This window comes from Opisthocomus hoazin, chromosome 3, assembly GCF_030867145.1.
Source record: "Opisthocomus hoazin isolate bOpiHoa1 chromosome 3, bOpiHoa1.hap1, whole genome shotgun sequence".
In the NCBI taxonomy this organism is placed as follows: Eukaryota; Metazoa; Chordata; class Aves; order Opisthocomiformes; family Opisthocomidae; genus Opisthocomus; species Opisthocomus hoazin.
In genome coordinates, this window is record NC_134416.1 from 14,033,414 (window position 1) to 14,052,869 (window position 19,456).

The 19,456-nt window shown below is 42.1% G+C and overlaps 1 protein-coding gene across 1 annotated transcript in view; it reads right to left on the minus strand.

The window, feature by feature from the left end:
* The window catches only part of FER1L6 (fer-1 like family member 6), an 82,679-nt gene that overhangs the window by 27,167 nt on the left and 36,056 nt on the right, over window positions 1–19,456 (minus strand). Inside the window, exons 14-23 of the mRNA XM_009935719.2 lie at window positions 14,999–15,119; window positions 13,597–13,697; window positions 12,785–12,875; window positions 11,875–11,994; window positions 10,214–10,366; window positions 8,687–8,873; window positions 7,984–8,108; window positions 5,901–6,035; window positions 5,204–5,353; window positions 1,237–1,347 (exon numbers count right to left, since the gene is read on the minus strand). Coding sequence (XP_009934021.2) covers window positions 1,237–1,347; window positions 5,204–5,353; window positions 5,901–6,035; window positions 7,984–8,108; window positions 8,687–8,873; window positions 10,214–10,366; window positions 11,875–11,994; window positions 12,785–12,875; window positions 13,597–13,697; window positions 14,999–15,119 — 1,294 coding nt within the window. The remainder of the gene's footprint in view (window positions 1–1,236; window positions 1,348–5,203; window positions 5,354–5,900; window positions 6,036–7,983; window positions 8,109–8,686; window positions 8,874–10,213; window positions 10,367–11,874; window positions 11,995–12,784; window positions 12,876–13,596; window positions 13,698–14,998; window positions 15,120–19,456) is intronic.

Genomic DNA, 19,456 nt, shown 5'->3' on the forward strand with positions numbered 1-19,456 from the left:
ATTTCCCTGATTTTAAGGTCCCCAAGGTATCAGACTGAGGAGCAGAGTTGTCCTGGGCTCCCTCCAGAACCAAGGGAGACAGAGATGCACTTCCAAAGTATAATTTAACCTATTTAAGATCTGGATCACTCTGGGAGGGTGGCTGCTCTTCTCAGCTGTCCAAACAAGAAGCATACAGTGAGGATGCTTCTAAGCAGGGTGCCTTAGAGGTAGCTGGGATGAACGTCACAGCAGTGTAAAACAGAAAATATACAAGTCACCCAAAGCAATCCTACTTCAGGGGCAATGGGAAGGCCTTCATAGTGCATTACTTGAAGGAACATCAAAGTTTCAGGATTTAAGTTGTCCCTCTAGCATCAGCAGAGTAGTTCATGGGCTTATTCACATTGCAAGGTTTGGGGTAAAAAAAAACAAAAACCAAACCAAAGAAACTGCTAACAAAAACTCTTTCCTATGTACAGAAAAGAGGAGTTTTAAATAAATGATACAGCAGAGCTAACAATTGTTCTCTCCTTTTCAGCAGCTCAATTGTTTGATCTTTGAAGGTAAGGCTGGAAATGCTTCTGGGCTCCCGAAAGAGTATTTCTGGGCAAGGGCCAACAGGTTACACAAGCAGGGTCTGACTTGGCACAGTGAAGCGAGCAAACAAGCAGCTGGTGTGAAGGCTGCAGGATGAGTGACAGTGAGTGGTGAGGCTGGGCAGCATCCAGGCGTTACACTAACATGAAAAGCTGCCACATTTCCCTGCTTTCTAATGTAATGGGACTTGGGCCCAAATGGTGTAAAAGATGAGGGGAGAGAAGGTGCAAACATCTGTACACAGGCAGAAGCCATCACTTGGCGGAAGTTTGGGACCCAGAAAATAGCCTGGTGGTTGATTCTGAACTCCACCCCCAGTGAGGTCAGCTGCAAGGGCAAGCTCTCCATCTCCTGCAGACACTTTCTTGGGCTGCACAGAGCGCAGGTCCACCAGCCACGCTTTGCCACAGAAGCAGTCCCTTCCCAGGAGGTCAGGACTGAGACACAGCCTTTGCTGGCCTCAGCTGGAAGCACTGCCTCGCATGCCTGGTTGCTGAGAATCAATCTGTGCTGAGCTTACCACATACATTTTGGTATCCATATGCTCTTTTTACATCATTCCTATTGATCAGGATTTTAAAATCATCATCCCTTACTGTTACAGTTCAGTAAGAGAACAAAAGGAGATGAGATTTGGAAATGTTCTAAGTAACTCACCTCTACTCTATACTTGCTTAAAACAGGTCGGATGTTGGCTGGGACTGGGTAAATCTGGCCAACATCTGGTGGATCCAGTGGGGGAAGTCTGTCTGGATCTGACTCAGGAATCTAAAAAATTAAGCAGTTATTAATCAGGCTGTTTTTTTGAAGAATAAAACCAGTGTAAGAAGTATCTGTGAATGGTTCATAGAACATGCCAGTTTAATGCAGTTTTGCAAGACTCGTTGCAGAGTAGACAGGTTGTGCTGTGAGAGGCATATGACCTGGATTGCTACCTGTCACGCTGTGATGCTAAGACACTTGGCAGGAAGAGTATTCAATAGATTGGATTTATGCACTTTTCTGAAAAAAACAGTCTCCTTTGTCCTAGCAGGACATAGTCTGCCCTAAAGACATGTATGTACTGAAGCATGGTAATTCCACTTACTAAAAATGGAAAGCATGGTAATTCTATTTAACAAAAATCCTGAGCAAAACTGCTTACAAGACTTTCACAGGAAAATTCTAGATCTAGTTAAAAATGGCTAGTGAACAGACAGCACACATCAGTTAAAAAGCACGTTTGCCAGCCAGAATGCTCTTCAACCACTGTGCAATAGTGGTCCTGCATTATTGTATGCTTTCAGCATTTGAGAATTTGCAAATCGCATCTCTAGCGACAGGTCTGGGTCTTCTCTGTGCAACTACTCAAATCCTACAGCAGACAGCACTTATATTCTTTGCACGTGATTGCACATAAGCCTGTCCCATGTTCGGGATCTTATTAGGGCATGCATGACAGCCCTGTGCCGGGTGGGTTGACGGAGAGGATGCCCCACCGCAGCTCTGAGGCCTGACCATCCCTTTGCCTCCTGCCACGCTCCAGGCTCTGCTGCCTGTTTGACATCACACCTTCTGTGTGAAAGCTCCCTAGCTTCACTTCCCAAACCCTTCCTAATTTTCAACAGTGTATTTAAGACCTTCTCTGTCCATGCAGGGCAGATCTGTAGCCTGGCCTGTGCTAGCGAATTTCTACATATAACAGTTGAAGCTAGGACCTGATGATCAGTCCCACCAGAACGTCAGGCTGTGATAGCAGAGAACAGTAGGAACATGGATTTCACAGATAACAACCTGTAGATGGAGCTCTCCTTGGCTTTCTCATGAATTACGGTACATAACACATACTGCACATAGGACTTGTGGGAAAAAAACCCACAACTTCCATAGTCCTTCGGTATTGCTAAGCTAACTTGTCACTGTTGAAAGGCGAGCTGAGATACAGCTCTCAAAGGACCTGTAAAGTTGAAGTCTTCTGCTTCATTTAACTAGGCCATCTGCCTGTTATCTGCAGCTATGTACAGTTGTGTGGGAGTTTAATTAGCATAAGGGAGAAAGGATACCCTAGTACCTTGTAGGTGAAGGAGGAGATGGGTGGAAAACATATCTTCTAGCATAGCACCTGCAGCATATGTGCGCAGTCACATAATTAACAGCAATAATTCACATGCACATGTTTACTGCCTTTTATCAGTAAAAATTTAAAGCAATTCATTTAATAGATTTCAAGGAACTTGAGGCCATAGATGTAGGTCTAATTTTGTTTTTCCCCAGTGTGTTTGGTTTCTATCAGCCACCTCTGTGGTGCTGTTTAAAAAGCCAAACAGAAACACACAACTTCGTGAACAACACCTGCCTGTCTGGTAATCCACCTGTTTAGTTTTGATTATATTCAGAGCTTCTAACTCTATATCAACTGACATTAACTGCTCCAAAAATTTGCCCCATAATAGATTAATTTGTACTTTAAATAAAACAGGATGGGATGCAAAGACCACCTGAACCAGACAACATACCAGATGTCATGTCCCTGCACACAATTCTCATCTCAAGGTACCCACTTTCATTGCATTATCATCTGCCTTGGGCACTGATGATAGATGATCAAAAGAAATATATTAATCTGCATGGTACAGTGATTTATGCATATGTAATTCCTAAATTGCACCTTTTTTTTTGTTTTTTTAACTAGAACATGCATAGCTATTTGTGGCTCCTCTTATAGCTGTGAGAAGGGATTAGTTCCCAAGGACATAGTTTAGGAGACGAAGGCCGTCAAGATTTCACATTTGAGGACAGAACTGCCTCATAAGGAGCTGCAAAACCTAAGACTGATACTAAATCAAGATTCCCTGGATCTTCACTTTTGTTCTTTTTAAGTATTGCAGTTAGCAGTTCTCCAATACATTATAAGGTCCTCACTTTTCCAAGATCTGTCAACCACTACTGGAGTTGAGAGTGTTTCTGTATTACGCAGTGAAACTGTTAATTTCAGTGAAATTAGTTTGGTATAACTCAGAGAAGACCTCGTTTCATGGCCACAGTGCAACTGCACAAAACATGAGGTGAAGAATGATTTAGCACTCAAACGACAGTAAATGAAAATACCCACAAGGTGTGTTAACAAGGGGATTTTTCTTTTTTTGGTTTAAAAAAAAATAAATCAGTAAATGCCAAGCCCACTTTGAGCAAAATTAAGGCTCCTAGTATTCATTAGTTTGTATCTTTTTAATCTACTGTTTTTCTAAATGCCAGGATGCTTTGCTATCAGAATAATTTTATCCCTCCAGTAAGACCCAGCATAACAGCATTCATTTTGAGAAAGGAGCATTCACTTCTTATACAACGTTTCTTCAGCTGAACCAAACGGTATCTGCAGATGAGAATTATTGAGCACGGTATGTTGTGGGAAAGGTTATGGCCTCAGAATGAGAGTGAATTAGTGATGAGAGATTTTCGTTTCCCTCCTCACACAGAGCATTATTAGGAATCCTCTGATAATGGAAGGAGCCACCAGCACATCAGCTCTGGGAGTGCCTTGAAGCCTGGCAGCTGTTTATGTACATCTTTTCCCACAAAATTTCTTTAATGTCCATGTTGCTATTATCTGCTGTGTTAGATATTCTAGAGTGTTGTCACTCAGAAAAATAATACAGCATGAAAATATGGACTGCAGGGTCTTTACTTACAGTTCTTGTCAAGTCTCTAGAGCAGTCTTAGAGGTATATTTGGATATATCCCAGAAGCAGTGCTGCTTCCTTTGTCCCAAAAGATGGCAAAACAAAATACAATGCTCTTTTAGTTCACCAAAAAGTGGATTGCAAGAAAAAAGTGGTAAAATAATGTCTAAGAAACTAGACTCGTATCCCTAGGTACCCACCTTAATGAGGATATGCTGCCCATGGTGTCGTATTTCAGGCTTTCACCGAGAACACAATTAGCCCATCATGCTTAAAAGCCTGTTTTATCCTGAGAATATCTCCAAAATGTGTCACCGAGTTCCACATTTTTCCCATTTCAGATTTCAGTATAAACCGCTGTTGGTTTTCAGCAGAGAGGTTTCGTCTAAACGGTGGCTCTGCAAATTCCACTGATATTTTCTGAAATCCCAGGCACGATACACCCCACTGATGCATCTACTGGGCTAGCCCTAGAGGTACGCTGAGTTTGCCTTTTGTCGTACAGTTGGAAACCAGTGTTAGGGGTATCTGAAAACTCAGTCTTGCTAATCCAATTATTATTAACTGCTCCCGTTTCCAAAGAGGGAAAGCAGTACTGAGAGCTTTGAGGCTGCTAAAGTCAGGGCCATGTGCTGCTCCAGAGAGCAGCTCATTGCAATGGTGGTGAGATTTTCACGGTAGTTTCTCAGGCCAGAGACTAATTCAGGGCAGAGCAAGCGACAGGCAAACGAGGCTCAGAGCACACGACAGGCTGGTGGAGGGGTGTGCATGGACAGTGGCCTCTCGTCCCCTGGTAGGGTGGAGGCAGTGGCAGAGGCTGCACGGGGACTATGAGGTCCAACAGCAGAATGATCCTGCTCCTGTTCCAATTCCCACTAATTCAAGAGGGCAACGGGCCTTGATGCCACAGCTGCTTCTGTGAGCCCAGGGTGGAAAAGTGTAACAGTCCAGAAAGTCTTGTTTACCTCCAGAAGCTCAAATGTAGCAAGAAGGTCTCCTCCAGAAAGATTTCCACAATACACTGGATGGTAAGAAAGTTTAGGTGGTTCGTAGCCTTGATCAGCAAGTCTTACCACAGGGGCAGCCACTGTAGACCCAATGTATTCTGCTTTACCCTAAATGTAGGAGAATATAGGTGTTAGATTTCACAACTGTCATAGGACCCAAGATGATGTAGAGTTTAGTATTTCTGGAAAAAACTTCTCCTGAAGTAAACAGCAAAGTAAAATGCAACGCAGCTATGAAAATGGAGGAGCTGAGTGTTTAGTACTTCTTCAAAGCATTCAAAGTGCTTGAGCTCTACATTCAACAAGTGAGACCCTGTCAGAGTTTGCATGGTCAGAGATAAATCCATATCTCTCCAGACTTAAACACAATATTTACAGTTGTGCGCAAGGAAAACAGGGGCAAGATGCTTCTGGTTTCTCTAAGCCAGTCTTTGGGATCAAGTTTCACTTGGGCAAAAAACAAGGCCATAAAAACAAGGACATATAGTGAGTCTCAGGGCTGTTTTCAGATGTTAAACTGCAAAACCACTGTAACAGTGAGTTCCATTCATCAAGGTTCTCCATTTAATGCCCATTCGGTGACACAGCTTTGCTTTCACACTAGCAGGAAGATGTAAGAATGCAGGATTTTTACTAAAAAAGATTTTGAGTTTACCACTGCATCGTCATCATACAGCTCGATGACGATCTCTGGTGGGAACTGAGCAATCTCCTCTCTGTCGCCATGAAGCACAATGCTGTTGAAAAGCAGCATCTGGTTCCAGGTGGGGGATAACGTCTGAGAAATGATCTAATGAAAGAGAGGAAATGTTTAATGAGATATGAACTGGTTGGCGGGGAGTCCTTCAGCAGGATGTGCTGATCTGCTGGTGACATCTTTTCCCGCAGCCTAAACAATTCCTTGTCTGAGACACAGCATTTTTCAGCAGCTGTTCCCAGCCAGAAGAGTGTGATTCTTTCACTTGGAGGCCGGTATCTCCGGTGTCTTTATTTCCCTGTTTGCCTCACAGACCCCTCACAAGCACATCAATACATGGCCACCAGTCTGTGTAGACAAATATCAGTATTAAATTTAGAGCAAAAGTGTTGGTTTAGAAAAACAGGCACATTCCCAATGCTATTAAAATAAAGCCTTTGCCCTAAACCAAGGCCAGTTTTCACTTCTCCAGGGTACATATTTTCAGTCTTGTTTTTACTTCGGTGTAATGACACATAACATTTACAAAAAAAAAAAAAGATATTTTAATGAATCAGTCACATTAAATCAATAGTTTTAAATTTGTTGTAACTTGGCTTATGTGGATGCTTATGGCATTTCATTATAGACAAGGTTTTAACTGTCTTAGCAGGAAATACATTTAACAAAGATAACATTTAAAGAGGAAAAATATGCCAACTACAAAATGACTCATAATTTCCTATCGTTCTTTCAAATGGAAATAAGACTCTTGACTACAGTTTATTGGCACTTGGCTGACAGCCTTCTAAAAACACGCAAGTTATTTGCTGCAATATTTTATTCAGGCAGTGAATAAACTTAACACTTCTGTGGCTATAAAATTGCATTTTTCCTGGGCCAAATTCTACTTACCTGAATCTGGTGCATCTAAACACTAACTGCATTGGCTTCATTCACCAACTTTTATTAGAAGTTACAATCACATTACAGGAAAAAATCATTTTGTATCCTTGAGGCAAAAACAGCAATGTCAACTATGACTTAGAGCACAGAAAGGATTTTGCTTTTCACTCCCTTAGTGGCGGTGCTACAGAACTTGCTTCCTAACAAAAGATGGTGTCAGAGGAATTTTAGAATTAATTAAATTAAAACAGTCTTCTATGGAGTATTTTGGGGGAGGGGTTGGATGGGGGGATTAAACACTTTTTCTGAAGCAAGACCATGTTTGGCCCAGCAAATTCTACTCGTGGCATGGGTTTCAGAACTCCCAGTCCCATTCTAACAGCAGGGCAGTTGTAGAGATCTCAGGACCTCTGGAAGTCAGTCCTCATGTTCTGTGAGGGACAACCCTCTAACTCATTTGCCAGGGCTGTACTTCAGCCCTTCTTGCTGGAGTTCTGCAGAAGTTCCTTCTTCTCTTTAGAAGCTCCATCAAATGTCCACAGGAGACCATTTGCCTCCTGGAGATACCCGAGAGAGCTGTGAGGCTACTCCCTATGGGGACATTTTTGCAGCATTTAAGTGATTCAGAAAGTCTCACATGTCTCTGTTTTCCGCTCATTTCAACTTTGCCACTCTAAAACCACCAGTGTACTTTTTGACAAATTCCATCGCAAAGAGCTGTGTTGGCTCACACAGCTACAGAAGCAATATAAAGGTCTTCATTCTTTGCTCAATCTTTACATGCATAGACAATAGGAAAAGAGAACCATGAGGGTTCATCATCATACTAAACAATGAAAGTGCCCAAACTTAAAACATATAGAAAAAGATGTAGAGAAAAATAATTCACTGGCTGCAAAGGTCCAGCAGCCCCAGAGAATCTGACATCTGAAGGAGCTAAAATAAACTAGTACTACTGCACCTCATGTTAGAGTAGTGGGTTACACGTAGACATTTGACTTGCTCACAGTGGACTGTCAGGAGTTGCCCTTTAACAGCAGGCATCTAACTTTTCCTGCTACCTACCTCCTTGCAAAACCAAGAATTTTCCTTTTCGTGGCTTAAATAGAAAAAAAAAATTGTGTTTTCTTTCACTGAAAGAGACTTTGGAACTTACCTTTGTGGTCTGGCAGTGTGATGTGAAGGTAACTTTTGCAAAAGGATCAGAAAGTCCAGTGCTGTCAGCTGCGATGAGCCCCCTGGCCTGATACATGTGCGCTCTCATCTGGAAGCAGTGCGGGGCTACATCATTGCAAAGAAAACAGTAATGTCAGCTTCACGGAAACGATGCAGCACACAGGTAGGAAGGGAATATTCACCACCCGCTGTTCAACCAGGATCTGACAAGGGGACCTGTTGCTAGCGCTGCCTCACGAATGAAACACCTGAGACACTCAGAAGTCATGTAAGACTACTTTATTCACTTAAAATCAAAGTCTGCTGCAAGTCTGTACTGCGAGGTTGTTAATGTCCAGTTTTTATCTCCCATCACTTGTTTATCAACCAGGTGTTCAACAGGGTAGCTTCATCAGGACAACTGAAGGATGCTTCCTCATTATGAGGGGACAGACCCATGGGACAGGGAACGGAAACGGCAAGAGAACAGGCCCTTTATTCCCTGACATCTGCAAAGGGTCAGTGGCAGGACTGATGACTTGGCAATGAAATCAGTCTTTTTTGATCAAAAGGTGCTAAGCCATGATCATCTTAGAACAGTTACTGTAAGCAGAGGTTTTGCAGCCCTCTGAATTAGGGCTTTTGGGGCCATATGTTTCTTACAAGCCCTCTTAATTGCTGATACGGAGAAGAAAGTGTCTTACTTTTATACAGCAGGCAGGCAGGTGAGGGCACCTCGCTGTGCACCTCACTGGTGTTGGATGGTGTTTCGGTCTCATATCCTACAGGTAAATTCTCCATGATGTTATGGGCAAAGCTGGCAGGTCCAAGCCATAGGTAGACGTCCACCTTTGCCTGCACAGTCCAGCCCAGTGGGCGCTTGCCTGGTAACTGAAGAAAAAAAATCCACCCATCACCAACAAACTCAAGAAAGAGAGATGGCTGGATACTGAGTCCCACCAAGCCAGAGTGAAATAAAGGAGTAATCACTGAGTTGATATACCTAAAAATGGCATTTCTCCACAGTAAGTGGTCCTGAGACCCATTTAGCACAAGGAAATTCTGTGATTCTTAGGGAAGAAATAATTAGTTTGCTCAGCTGAAAGTCAACACAGACAGCACACTGGCTGATATGCAGAGGTATGTGCAGACTAGCCAATAGCTGCATGCATATCAGTGCTAGCTGGTACCTTACTTTTCCTAGACTTCAGCCTACTTTACATTTCACGCAGTTTTGCTGGTCTCTGATAGTTAGTCCTGTCTATTACTAAAAATATTACCGCACTGGGTAAGTCAGAAAACATATTCCAGTATGAAACATTATTAGTCTTGACAAACAATACTATTATTTCCTTCCTCTTCCCTCCCACTTCATCTAATTCTGCTAAGCTCAGTGTTTATTATCTGTTCTTAAGGTAATTCTTGATATCAAAGGGGCTGGGGAGTTAATTATGGTATTTTTTTGTTCATGCAAGCAAAAGTACTGTGCTTAACAAGTACCTATGGCAACTATCAGAAGCTTAGATATTTCTATCTGCCCTTTAGCTGTGCTTTATGGGAGTGTTCACAGCAGCTCCAGGTGAAAAAATACTAAAAAGTCATTATAGAAAGTTACTCTTGTCTCATGTATTTGGGCTTTTCCTTCTGGCCACAGTAACAATCACATTGCATAATATTCCACTGCTGGGTAGTACTGGTCACACTGCCTTTATAGGAGTACATCAACTAGGACTCTCCTTGAAGATGAATAATCCCATAACAATATTTTGGACATGTATTGCACAAGCCTAGTTTAAATAACAAGCATAAATAAACACTGTATTACCTCTGAATACATAGAATTCCTTACTATGTGTGTTGCTGCGTGCTAATCTCTTACCTATCTCCTCCCGGACTTTCATGTGCTACATTCAGATGTCTTTGCCAGCAAAAAGGCTATACCTCTTTTATCTGTTCATGTATATAGCTATAGATAAACAATGCTATAAACTTTCCATAGCAAATAGCGAGACAATTAATTACTGAGACACCAAAAGCCTGGTAATGGTACAGTGCTTGAAGAAGGATAAGCATAAATATAAGAAGTAAACATTGACAGACGACAGATATAAATGTGTACACTTTTTTAGTATATCGCATAGATGAGCCTGTAAAATACAGTCCCTGGAAGAAATGTGAATACAGAATGCTCCCCAGGCATTACCTGTGTTTGCAGTGTGCCCCAGACTTACTTTCAGGAAATGGGTTTTAATCTTCCCACAGTCCTTGCCTCTCTGTTCTTTCGCTGGGGAATAGAGTATGTTTTTCGCTGGGATTCTTGCATATGCAACCCTCTTATTGCTGCTGAGCATCCAGATGAACACATCAGGCACCGTATTCTGTGGCTGTTAAATAATGAGGAATATTGCACTAAAACTGGATTGTTTCTAAGAGCCACCACCATTATATTTTGTTAAAACACTCTCTATCAAGAGCTGATATTCTTTAGCCTGAAGAAGAGAAGGCTGAGAATAAATGCTTATAAATATCTTAAGGGTGGGTGTCAGGAGGATGGGACCAAACTCTTTTCAGTGGTGCACAGCGACAGGACAAGGGGCAATGGGCACAAACTGAAGCACAGGAAGTTCCAGCTGAACATGAGGAAGAACTTCTTCACTTTGAGGGTGATGGAGCACTGGAACAGGTTGCCCAGGGAGGTTGTGGAGTCTCCTTCTCTGGAGATATTCAAAACCCACCAGGACAAGGTCCTGTGCAGCCTACTCTAGGTGACCCTGCTTCAGCAGAGGGGTTGGACTAGATGACACACAGTGGTCCCTTCCAACCCCTACCATTCTGTGATTCTGTGATTCTGATTCCCTCATGGCTCCTGTGGAGCAGCAGATGTGCACCCAGAATAAAAAAGACTGTCACTTTGTGCTTTGCAGTTGAAAGCTCTATTCCTAAGCACTATTGAAGATAAAGAACTTTGTAGAGTGATTAAGGAGCACCTGTTCTGTAAATCAATTCAGGAGAAACTAGAACTAAAAATCTGGGTATGACTCTGTCTCAGGAAATAACTTACCCACAGACCGCATAAGCTAAAAGTACCTACCCTGGAAATACCATCAACTACTTCTATACCAGCAAACCAAAAAAGACTAGGGCCAAACTCAAGCACTGGCATGCACTCATCTATTCTGCTTGTGGGGATGCTCCACGGCACGGCCTTGCCCTGCCCCAAATAGCATTTCCCCCAAGCAAAGCCTGAATGTGGTTAGAAGCAAAGACCAGCCCAGGGGCTGTTCCTAGGAGGCACCATGAGCAAATCACTCCATTTTTGGAAGGAACAGAGTTTGGGCAAATGATACAAAACATGCCAGGCTGTGCCACTTGCTCTCTGAGCCAGGGAATAGTGATGGGCCTGTTTAGTTTTCTAGCAAAGATCACTCTCAGAAAGACAGCACTTGACTGGATGGATTTTCGCCTGACTGAATATGTCCATTCTTCTGTTATTCTCAGGCTTAATTGTATGTCTAAGCAGCGTCTGCACACTGACCCCTGAGCTCATACTAGTCCAAATCACTGCGTCCATACAAGCGGAGACACGAATTCAGGTCAGAAAGCAGGCTGCCTCCAAATTACTAGGGCACATTTGGGATGACCTTAGTTAAACAAAAAAAAAAAAAAAAAAAGAAGAAAAACTCTTCTAACTGCATCCTCTCCATACCATCTACCACAATGTTTCCTACCCCAGTCTGTTAAGAGCTCCATTTAATGCAAACCAGGAGTGGGTCCAGATATCCAAAGGACAACCCTTTGGATTACCAGACCAGGAGTTATTGCTCACATGGGATTATAAAAATCAAAGTCAATCCCTGGATTTTAAATTTATTTGAATTTCTGTGTGGATTACCTCATCAACCAAGAATCGAATTTTATCTATAAAGCTCTGAGTCTCACGCATCATTTCATCCAGTGGCATCTTCTTTTTCTGCTGCTGAACAATTCCCTTGGCATCACTGGACATTGCTTCCTGCAGTCAGGAAAAACAATATGTACTTTTTATGCATTAACAAGTAGTTTGAACTGGATGCAGAAGGAGAAAACAGTCTTTGATTCTAATTGAAAAGAGATGATGGAGACACTTTGTTCAGGTTAACAACAACCTTCTTTGTCACAACAGAAAGCGATCAACTCTTAGGAGTGGAATAACATAAAAAGTGAACGTGCCCCCATTTCTCTTTGTTTGTATATTTACTGCATGTATGTAAGTCCCAAGAGGCATGTGATTACCACCTAGAATTACCGGGCCTCGGTCCTGACAGAAGTCACAACCAAATTCTGTGCTACAAACAGTAAATAAAGCTAATAAACATTCAGACGACCTCCACCCAGTTTGATTTCTTCTCACTGGTTACCTGGAGGAGGTTACTAGGTCCAGAAGTACCAAATGCCAGACTTTACTAGTCTTGAAGTTCAGCCCCGCCACAATAATTTAATGCCTAACAGCAGTGTTAATTTGGTGTTTTTCCACTGAACTTGGCATCATCCCATTTTAAGACGCAGGGAAAAGAAAAATCAGGTCATTATTATAATGTCTTATTTGAATCTAAAAACATCATATTCTGAATTATTTTAGGGTCTCTTACAACTCTTCATTAAGCATAGCAGGTTTCATTAAAAAAGAGGTTATTGGCTACTATATTCATATTCATTATAAAGCATTCCAGTATGGTGAAACCAAACAGAAATTAAAATGCATACAATCAACATGTTTCTATTAACATCATTGCATCAATGCTTAAAGGAAAAAACACACATACCAGCTCTTGCTTGAACAGCAGGAGTCTGTTTTTGTCCAAAGCAGTGTAGTTCAACCCTTTGGGCTTCTTTTCAGCAACGCTAATGAAGGCCCTAGGACACAAGAATAACAGGTTCTTCAAATGTGTTATTTTTTTAGTGCGAGCTGCTAAAATACTGTGGAATGAAATGTTCTGTCTGCTGCAGTACAAGAACCAGAAGACAGAGATGCTGAATTCTCTAAAATAATGATTAAGCACCTATAAGATTAAAGAACAGAGTCCAAAAACCCTGCACCACATTTCACTGAAACAGGGTTAATATCCAGACATTAGGGTTTATATCTCTTTTGAGCCCAATCATGTCATCTGACACAGAGCCCACTGGGTGATTTATCCCAGCAATAAATCATAGAATGGTTTGGGTTGGAAGGGACCTTGAAGACCATCTAGTTCCAACCGCAATGCATGTGGAATCCTTTGTTTATATCTTAACTTTGTCCTTTTTTACAGTATGTCTATCACCTACTTTATTAAAACCTACTTATCCCATGAATGTTTTATTCTTAAAGTCCAGAAAGCCAAAATAATAGGACAATGATTGGCAGTTATCTACTGTCAATACCAAATATTGAAAATAGTAATAAAATATTTTCTCCATATAAATAGAAACTGCAGTTTGTGAAGGCCTTTGCTTTTATCGCAGAATAAATAAAATATATATCGCAGTAAGTTTACTGTACTTTTTTTATTATCATCAGTTTCCTTGTCTAGCCTTGAATTTGTAGCCAACATATAAAGTTGATTTCCCGTATGGCTCTAGTAAATGTTGTTACCTGCTTTGATTGACAAAATCATTTAGGGTCATCCTCATTTTCTCCTCAGATGCAGTGTCTGAAAACTTGATCAAATCCTTTACTTGCTCTAATGATTCTTCCTATGAAAAACACATGAAAAAGCCGTTATGTGAAGGAGGGCACTTTGTCATTCTGCCAGTGTTATAGCACCATTATTCACTGTATAACTAGCAAGAATGAGGAAGGCAATTTTGTAACTTGACAGAACGGGACCTGTGCTATATCACCATGCTTGAAGTACGCAGACTCCATCAGTGTGATTTATTTTGACCTTTCCGCAGTCTCTTCAACTACTAGTCCAAGCTACTACTGCTTGGAGACACTTTATTTTGTTACTTGTTTTGTGAAGATCTGTCAGTGGGAAACATTCTCCACTGGGTAGGAGGAAAGACTGTAGTTCTTCTTGGTTCTGTTTCCAGCCTTGCTGCTTTAATTTAGCAAGCTGCTGGAGTTAACTTCTCAGACTTTGGTGGGGATCTGAATCCATATGCAAGGTCTACTGCAATACCTACTATTATCACTGAGAAACAGAGTCTGTCCTCACAAACTAAAGTAAATGGCTGGGTTTCCAGCAAGTCCTGTGGGTGTTCAGGTACACTGACAAACATATTTTTACATACATATATTCAGATGCTTATTTTTGAAATTTCTGAGCTCAAAAATGTTGGCCTATAAGCCACTGTCTTCTCGTGATACAGCCTTGCATCAACCTGACTTCAGTGTTGCTGCTTATGAGTATGTAAGCATAAACAAGGGGTGAATCAGACTCTTTGAATTTGAGTGCCCCATTTTGAAATATTCAACATTAGAAGTCACTTTAAAAAAGTAAAAATTACTACTTTATTGAGACTGTTGATAGTGTCAGTGTTAAAAAAGTGTAGAAAAAACATCATTATGGGAAAACACTGATTAGGGCATCACACTCAGTGCCCATAAGAATCATCTTGTTGCTCTCAATATTTTCAGGAAAACTAAAACCAAAAAGTGTTCTTTAAACAGTCTCAGCATAAGCACAGGTTAAACCATGTAGGATGGCAATAAGCTGTTAGAGGAGAAGCTGTAGGAGATGGAATTACTCTGTATCCCATATTTTAATTGTTTGACTGTTCTTACAAAGAATAAAATGTTTCTGAGGAAAGAAGACAACCCTATGGCCAAAACAAGATAATAAAGTGTGGACAGGAATACTTGACTAGCTTTAACAGATCAAAGTAATTCGGGAAAAAAATATAAAAGAGAAGGGGCTGATGTCAGCTACTCTCATGAAATAAACAGCAAGGAATGCGGTTGGGGGAAATTTTGAAGGCTGTTTTGGGGAGCATGGCCTCTCGCTGCCATACTCTGCTGAACACATGAGCCTGGGAGGATGGTTGCCACTTGCCAGGTGATCCGCCATTTTCTCAAGAGTGTTAGAAGAGTACAGGCGAAAGGTCTGGTTGCCCCAGTAGCTCTTGACGCAGATACAGGGCTTCCTGTCACCATAAGGCAGGTACTGGTAGTTCCTGCAAAAGCAAAGTGTGGAGCACATCATAAAAGTGAGAGAGGAGTTCAGGGGTAGGTGTGGGAAGGAAAAAAGTGTTTGGTGCTCTCTCACAGTACAGAAAACAAAGACGTGACAGGATGTGTTCACATGTGCTACCCAGTAAATACTGGGAAGAACAAACACAAACATCACTTGCGCTACCTGTGAGACCCCTGAAGAGAAAAATCTTGAAGTCAATGGATCTAATTTCAGTACTTTCCAGGGTAGGAGAAAAAACAGACAAAGAGGCATGCAGAGAAGCTCTGAAACACTGTTAATGGTAGGAAGCAACAAGGGAAAAAGGAGCAAAGATTAAAATCAGATCACCTCTTCATGAGCAATGCACACTGCACAGCGGGAGAGGCATAGCAGAGTCTCACCACCACATTACTCTCGCAAGATGCTTTTTTTCAGGAGCAACAGCTAGTGGAGATTGACATTTCTTGGCAAAGGCTGATCTGCATGATGCTGCTTAGTAAAAGTGATACCAAGCTCATAACAACTCAGTGAAAAAATGCATCTGCTACTCTCTCTTTTCTCTCTTTTCACCTTCGCTCCACACTGCCGTATTCACTATTTTTGAAATGCTGCTTTCTTTGGGTGTTTAGCAATATGAGTGTCTTGTACTGAAAAAAAAAAGAGCATAACCAGAGGCTCTGCAGGCTTTAACGCACACCTGCCACAAAGCCTGATTTTTGATTAAAGTTGTGGTAGGCACTCTGTCAAAACCATGTACATAATAAACATGTTGTCCTCCCTTTATATAAATAATACAGGCCTATGAAACACCATGCTCAGTCATGTTGGATTTCACTCTAGAGGCCTCGTCATTTTCCTTACTAATGGTGGGACAGTGGAGAGCCTTTTAATGGATATGGAATGCTATAAACTGCTTTATGTTCTTCTGGGAACGGCTCCAAACCAATGCCACCAATATGTGCTCTGCAGCTGAGAAGAGGCTGTACTGGAGATCTATTTTCTGGTGCATAATTGCCTTGTGACCCTTCAGTACTTCTCCACAGAAACTGGTTCCACAAATAATAAAGAATAAAACTACTTGATCCTCCCACTCTTCGTGATGTTCAACTACCGGCAGCAAAAAAATGGTAGCATTTTCCATTTCCTTTCCTCTGGGAGAGGCTGTGGTATCCAAAAAAGGAGAGTGCGCTTGGTATGGAGAGAAGACTTGACTTCTTTCATTTCAAGGTCTCTCTATCCGAGCACAGCAAATTTTTAGAAAGTCCTGAACATCCGCTCCTAAAATCAAGAGCCCCAATAGGCTGAGTTACTTAAGCATGGGCATTCACCTGTGGGCCCAGAAGGGGCTGGGTCTCTCAAGTTTGCTTGTAAGGGTGGCTCAGGTACCCTAAGTCATTTCATATAGAACTGGGCACGTGTTTAACCACTAAGCCAAGCCCACAGAAATCAAATCACTTGTCACTCTTGAGCATCCTGTCCATAACTCCTAGCTTCTACACATCCCTAGTAGGTTTATGTGAGAATTTTTCTGTTTGCACAGTTGAACATCTTCTCTACAACTACATTTTACTGCCCTATGGGATATCAAAAGAGAAACAGAATTTCCCATTTATATTGTCCTCAATAACCTACAGTGAGGTGAGCATCACCCTTTGAATTTGGTGTATAGCAAAGCTGCACAGGTCTTGGGCAATCACTAATTTTGGTGGTTTCATAAGGCGGAAAAACAATTCAACTATCTTCCAATGTCAGAATGTCTTAACATGAAATTCAGGGAGTTTATGAGTCTTTTCATGGGATTTACTAGGAAAAGTACAAAGGCATGAAATAACTTACATGGAAGACTGAAGTTTCATGTCTATTATTCCCTTTATTTCACTTTTTCTGTGTTAGCTTATCCTTGCTACACATTTTGACATAAATGTGGAAAATTTCATGATATCTGCTTTAGAAGTCATATTGCTCTGCCTGCTTCTTTAATTAGTTAGTGGTTTTTATCTCCAAAATGGACTCTTGTTATTGTTTTCTATTATTCTGTTATGATTTTAAAATGCAGAGTTTATCTAAACTATTGGATATCCCATTCAGTACTGGTTATTACTAAAAAAATCCAGTGATGAGATGAGTAAGATGTGAATATGAGATGACAGTCATAAAGTTGGTATCTGTGGCTGGCAAACAGTTTTAGATACCACAGGAGGAAAAAAAAGATGCAGTATTTTACATAAATTTGAGGAAGGGGGATTCTTCATGAGAGAAAACTTTGTTAATATTGGAGTGAGCCAAAAAGGAAATAGCAGATTTGAATAACAATTCATTCTTTTATAACAGTTCTTTAAATCTAAATTCTTGTTAAGGGAAAAATTAAAAATTCCACAGTTTCTCAGGGAGTATAATAGCCCAGCATGTACCCAAATCTGCACTCCAGTTAATGAGAAAAGGCAACTATCTTTCTGTCAAACATTATTTTTTTCCTCTGTTGCTTTATTTGCTGCAGAAACAAAAATTTCTACCATGGTATTTTCATTCTTGTTTTCTTCCACTGTCTCTTATTTAATCTGAGTGAGTCCTTGATTGCAAGAAAGGATGAAAGTACTTTTTTAACTTTAGGGAGGTCCAGAAACCAAATAGATCCAGGTTGATATTTCCCACCTGGTCCTTATAGAATCATAGAAAGTTTTGGGTCGGAAGGGACCCCTAGAGGTCATCTAGTCCAAGCCCCCTGCAGCGAGCAGGGACACTGCTACCTAGATCAGGTTGCTCAGATCCCTGTCCAACCTGGTCTTGAATGTTTCCAGGGATGGGGCCTCCACTACCTCTCTGGGCAATCCATTCCAGTGTTTCACCACCCTCATTGTAAAGAATTTCTTCCTTATACCTAGCCTAAACCTACCCTGTTTTAGTTTAAAACCATTACCCCTCGTCCTGTCACTGCTGTCTCTACTAAAAAGATTGTCCCCATCTTTCCTACAGGCTCCCTTTAAGTACTGAAATGCTGCAATCAGGTCTCCCCGCAGCCTTCTCTTCTCCAGGCTGAACAAGCCCAAGTGTCTCAGCCTGTCCTCATAGGAGAGGTGCTCCAGCCCTCGGATCATTTTTGTAGCCCTCCTTTGGACCTGCTCCAACAGTTCCATGTCCTTATTGTGCTGGGGGCTCCAGAGCTGAATGCAGTACTCCAGGTGAGGTCTCACCAGAGCAGAGTAGAGGGACAGAATCACCTCTCTTGACCTGCTGGCCACACTTCTCTTGATACAGCCCAGGACACGGTTGGCCCTCTGGGCTGCCAGCGCACATTGCCGGCTCATGTCCAGCCTTTTGTCTATCAGTACCCCCAAGTCCCTCTCAGCAGGGCTGCTCTCGATCCTTTCATTCCCCAGCCTGTATTGATACCAGGGATTACCCCGACCCAGGTGTAGGACCTTGCACTTGGCCTTGTTGAACCTCATGAGGTTCACACAGGCCCACCTCTCCAGCTTGTCCAGGTCCCTCTGGATGGCATCCCATCCTTCTGGTGTCTCAACCGTACCACTCAGCTTGGTGTCATCTGCAAACTTGCTGAGGGTACACTCGATGTCACTGTCCATGTCATTGATAAATATATTGAACAGCACCGGTCCCAGTACGGACCCCTGAGGGCCTCCACTTGTCACTGGTCTCCATCCAGACATTGAGCCACTGACCACTATATAAAATGTTCTTATCTATATAAACTGCTTGACTGTGCCTGGACTTCTAAAGAGAAGTTACCATCTAGCCATAGAATCATAGAAAATGTTGAAAAGACCTCTAAGATCATCAAGTCCAGCCATCCACCCGACACCACTATGCCTGCTAAACCATGTCCAGAAGTGCCATGACTACACATTTTTTGAACACCTCCGGGGATAGTGACTCAACCACCTCCCTGGGCAGCCTGTTCCAATGCCTGACTACTCTTTCAGTAGAGAAACTTTTCCTGATATCCAATATAAACCTCCCCTGACGCAGCTTGATGCCCTTTCTTCTCATCCTATCGCTAGTTACCTGGGAGAAGAGACCAACACCCACCTCCCTGCAATCTCCTTTCAGGTAGTCATAGAGAGTGATAAGGTCTCCCCTCAGCCTCCTCCTCTCCAGACTAAACAGTCCCAGTTCCCTCAGCCACTCCTCATAAGACTTGTGCTCTAAACCCTTCACCAGCCTCGTTGCTCTTCTCTGGACACACTCCAGCAACTCTTCTGCAATGCTACAGGCTTGGGGAAGAGTGACTGGACAGCTGCCCAGCGGAAAAGGACGTTGGGGTGCTGGTCAACAGCTGGCTGAACATGAGGCAGCAGAGTGCCCAGGTGGCCAAGAACG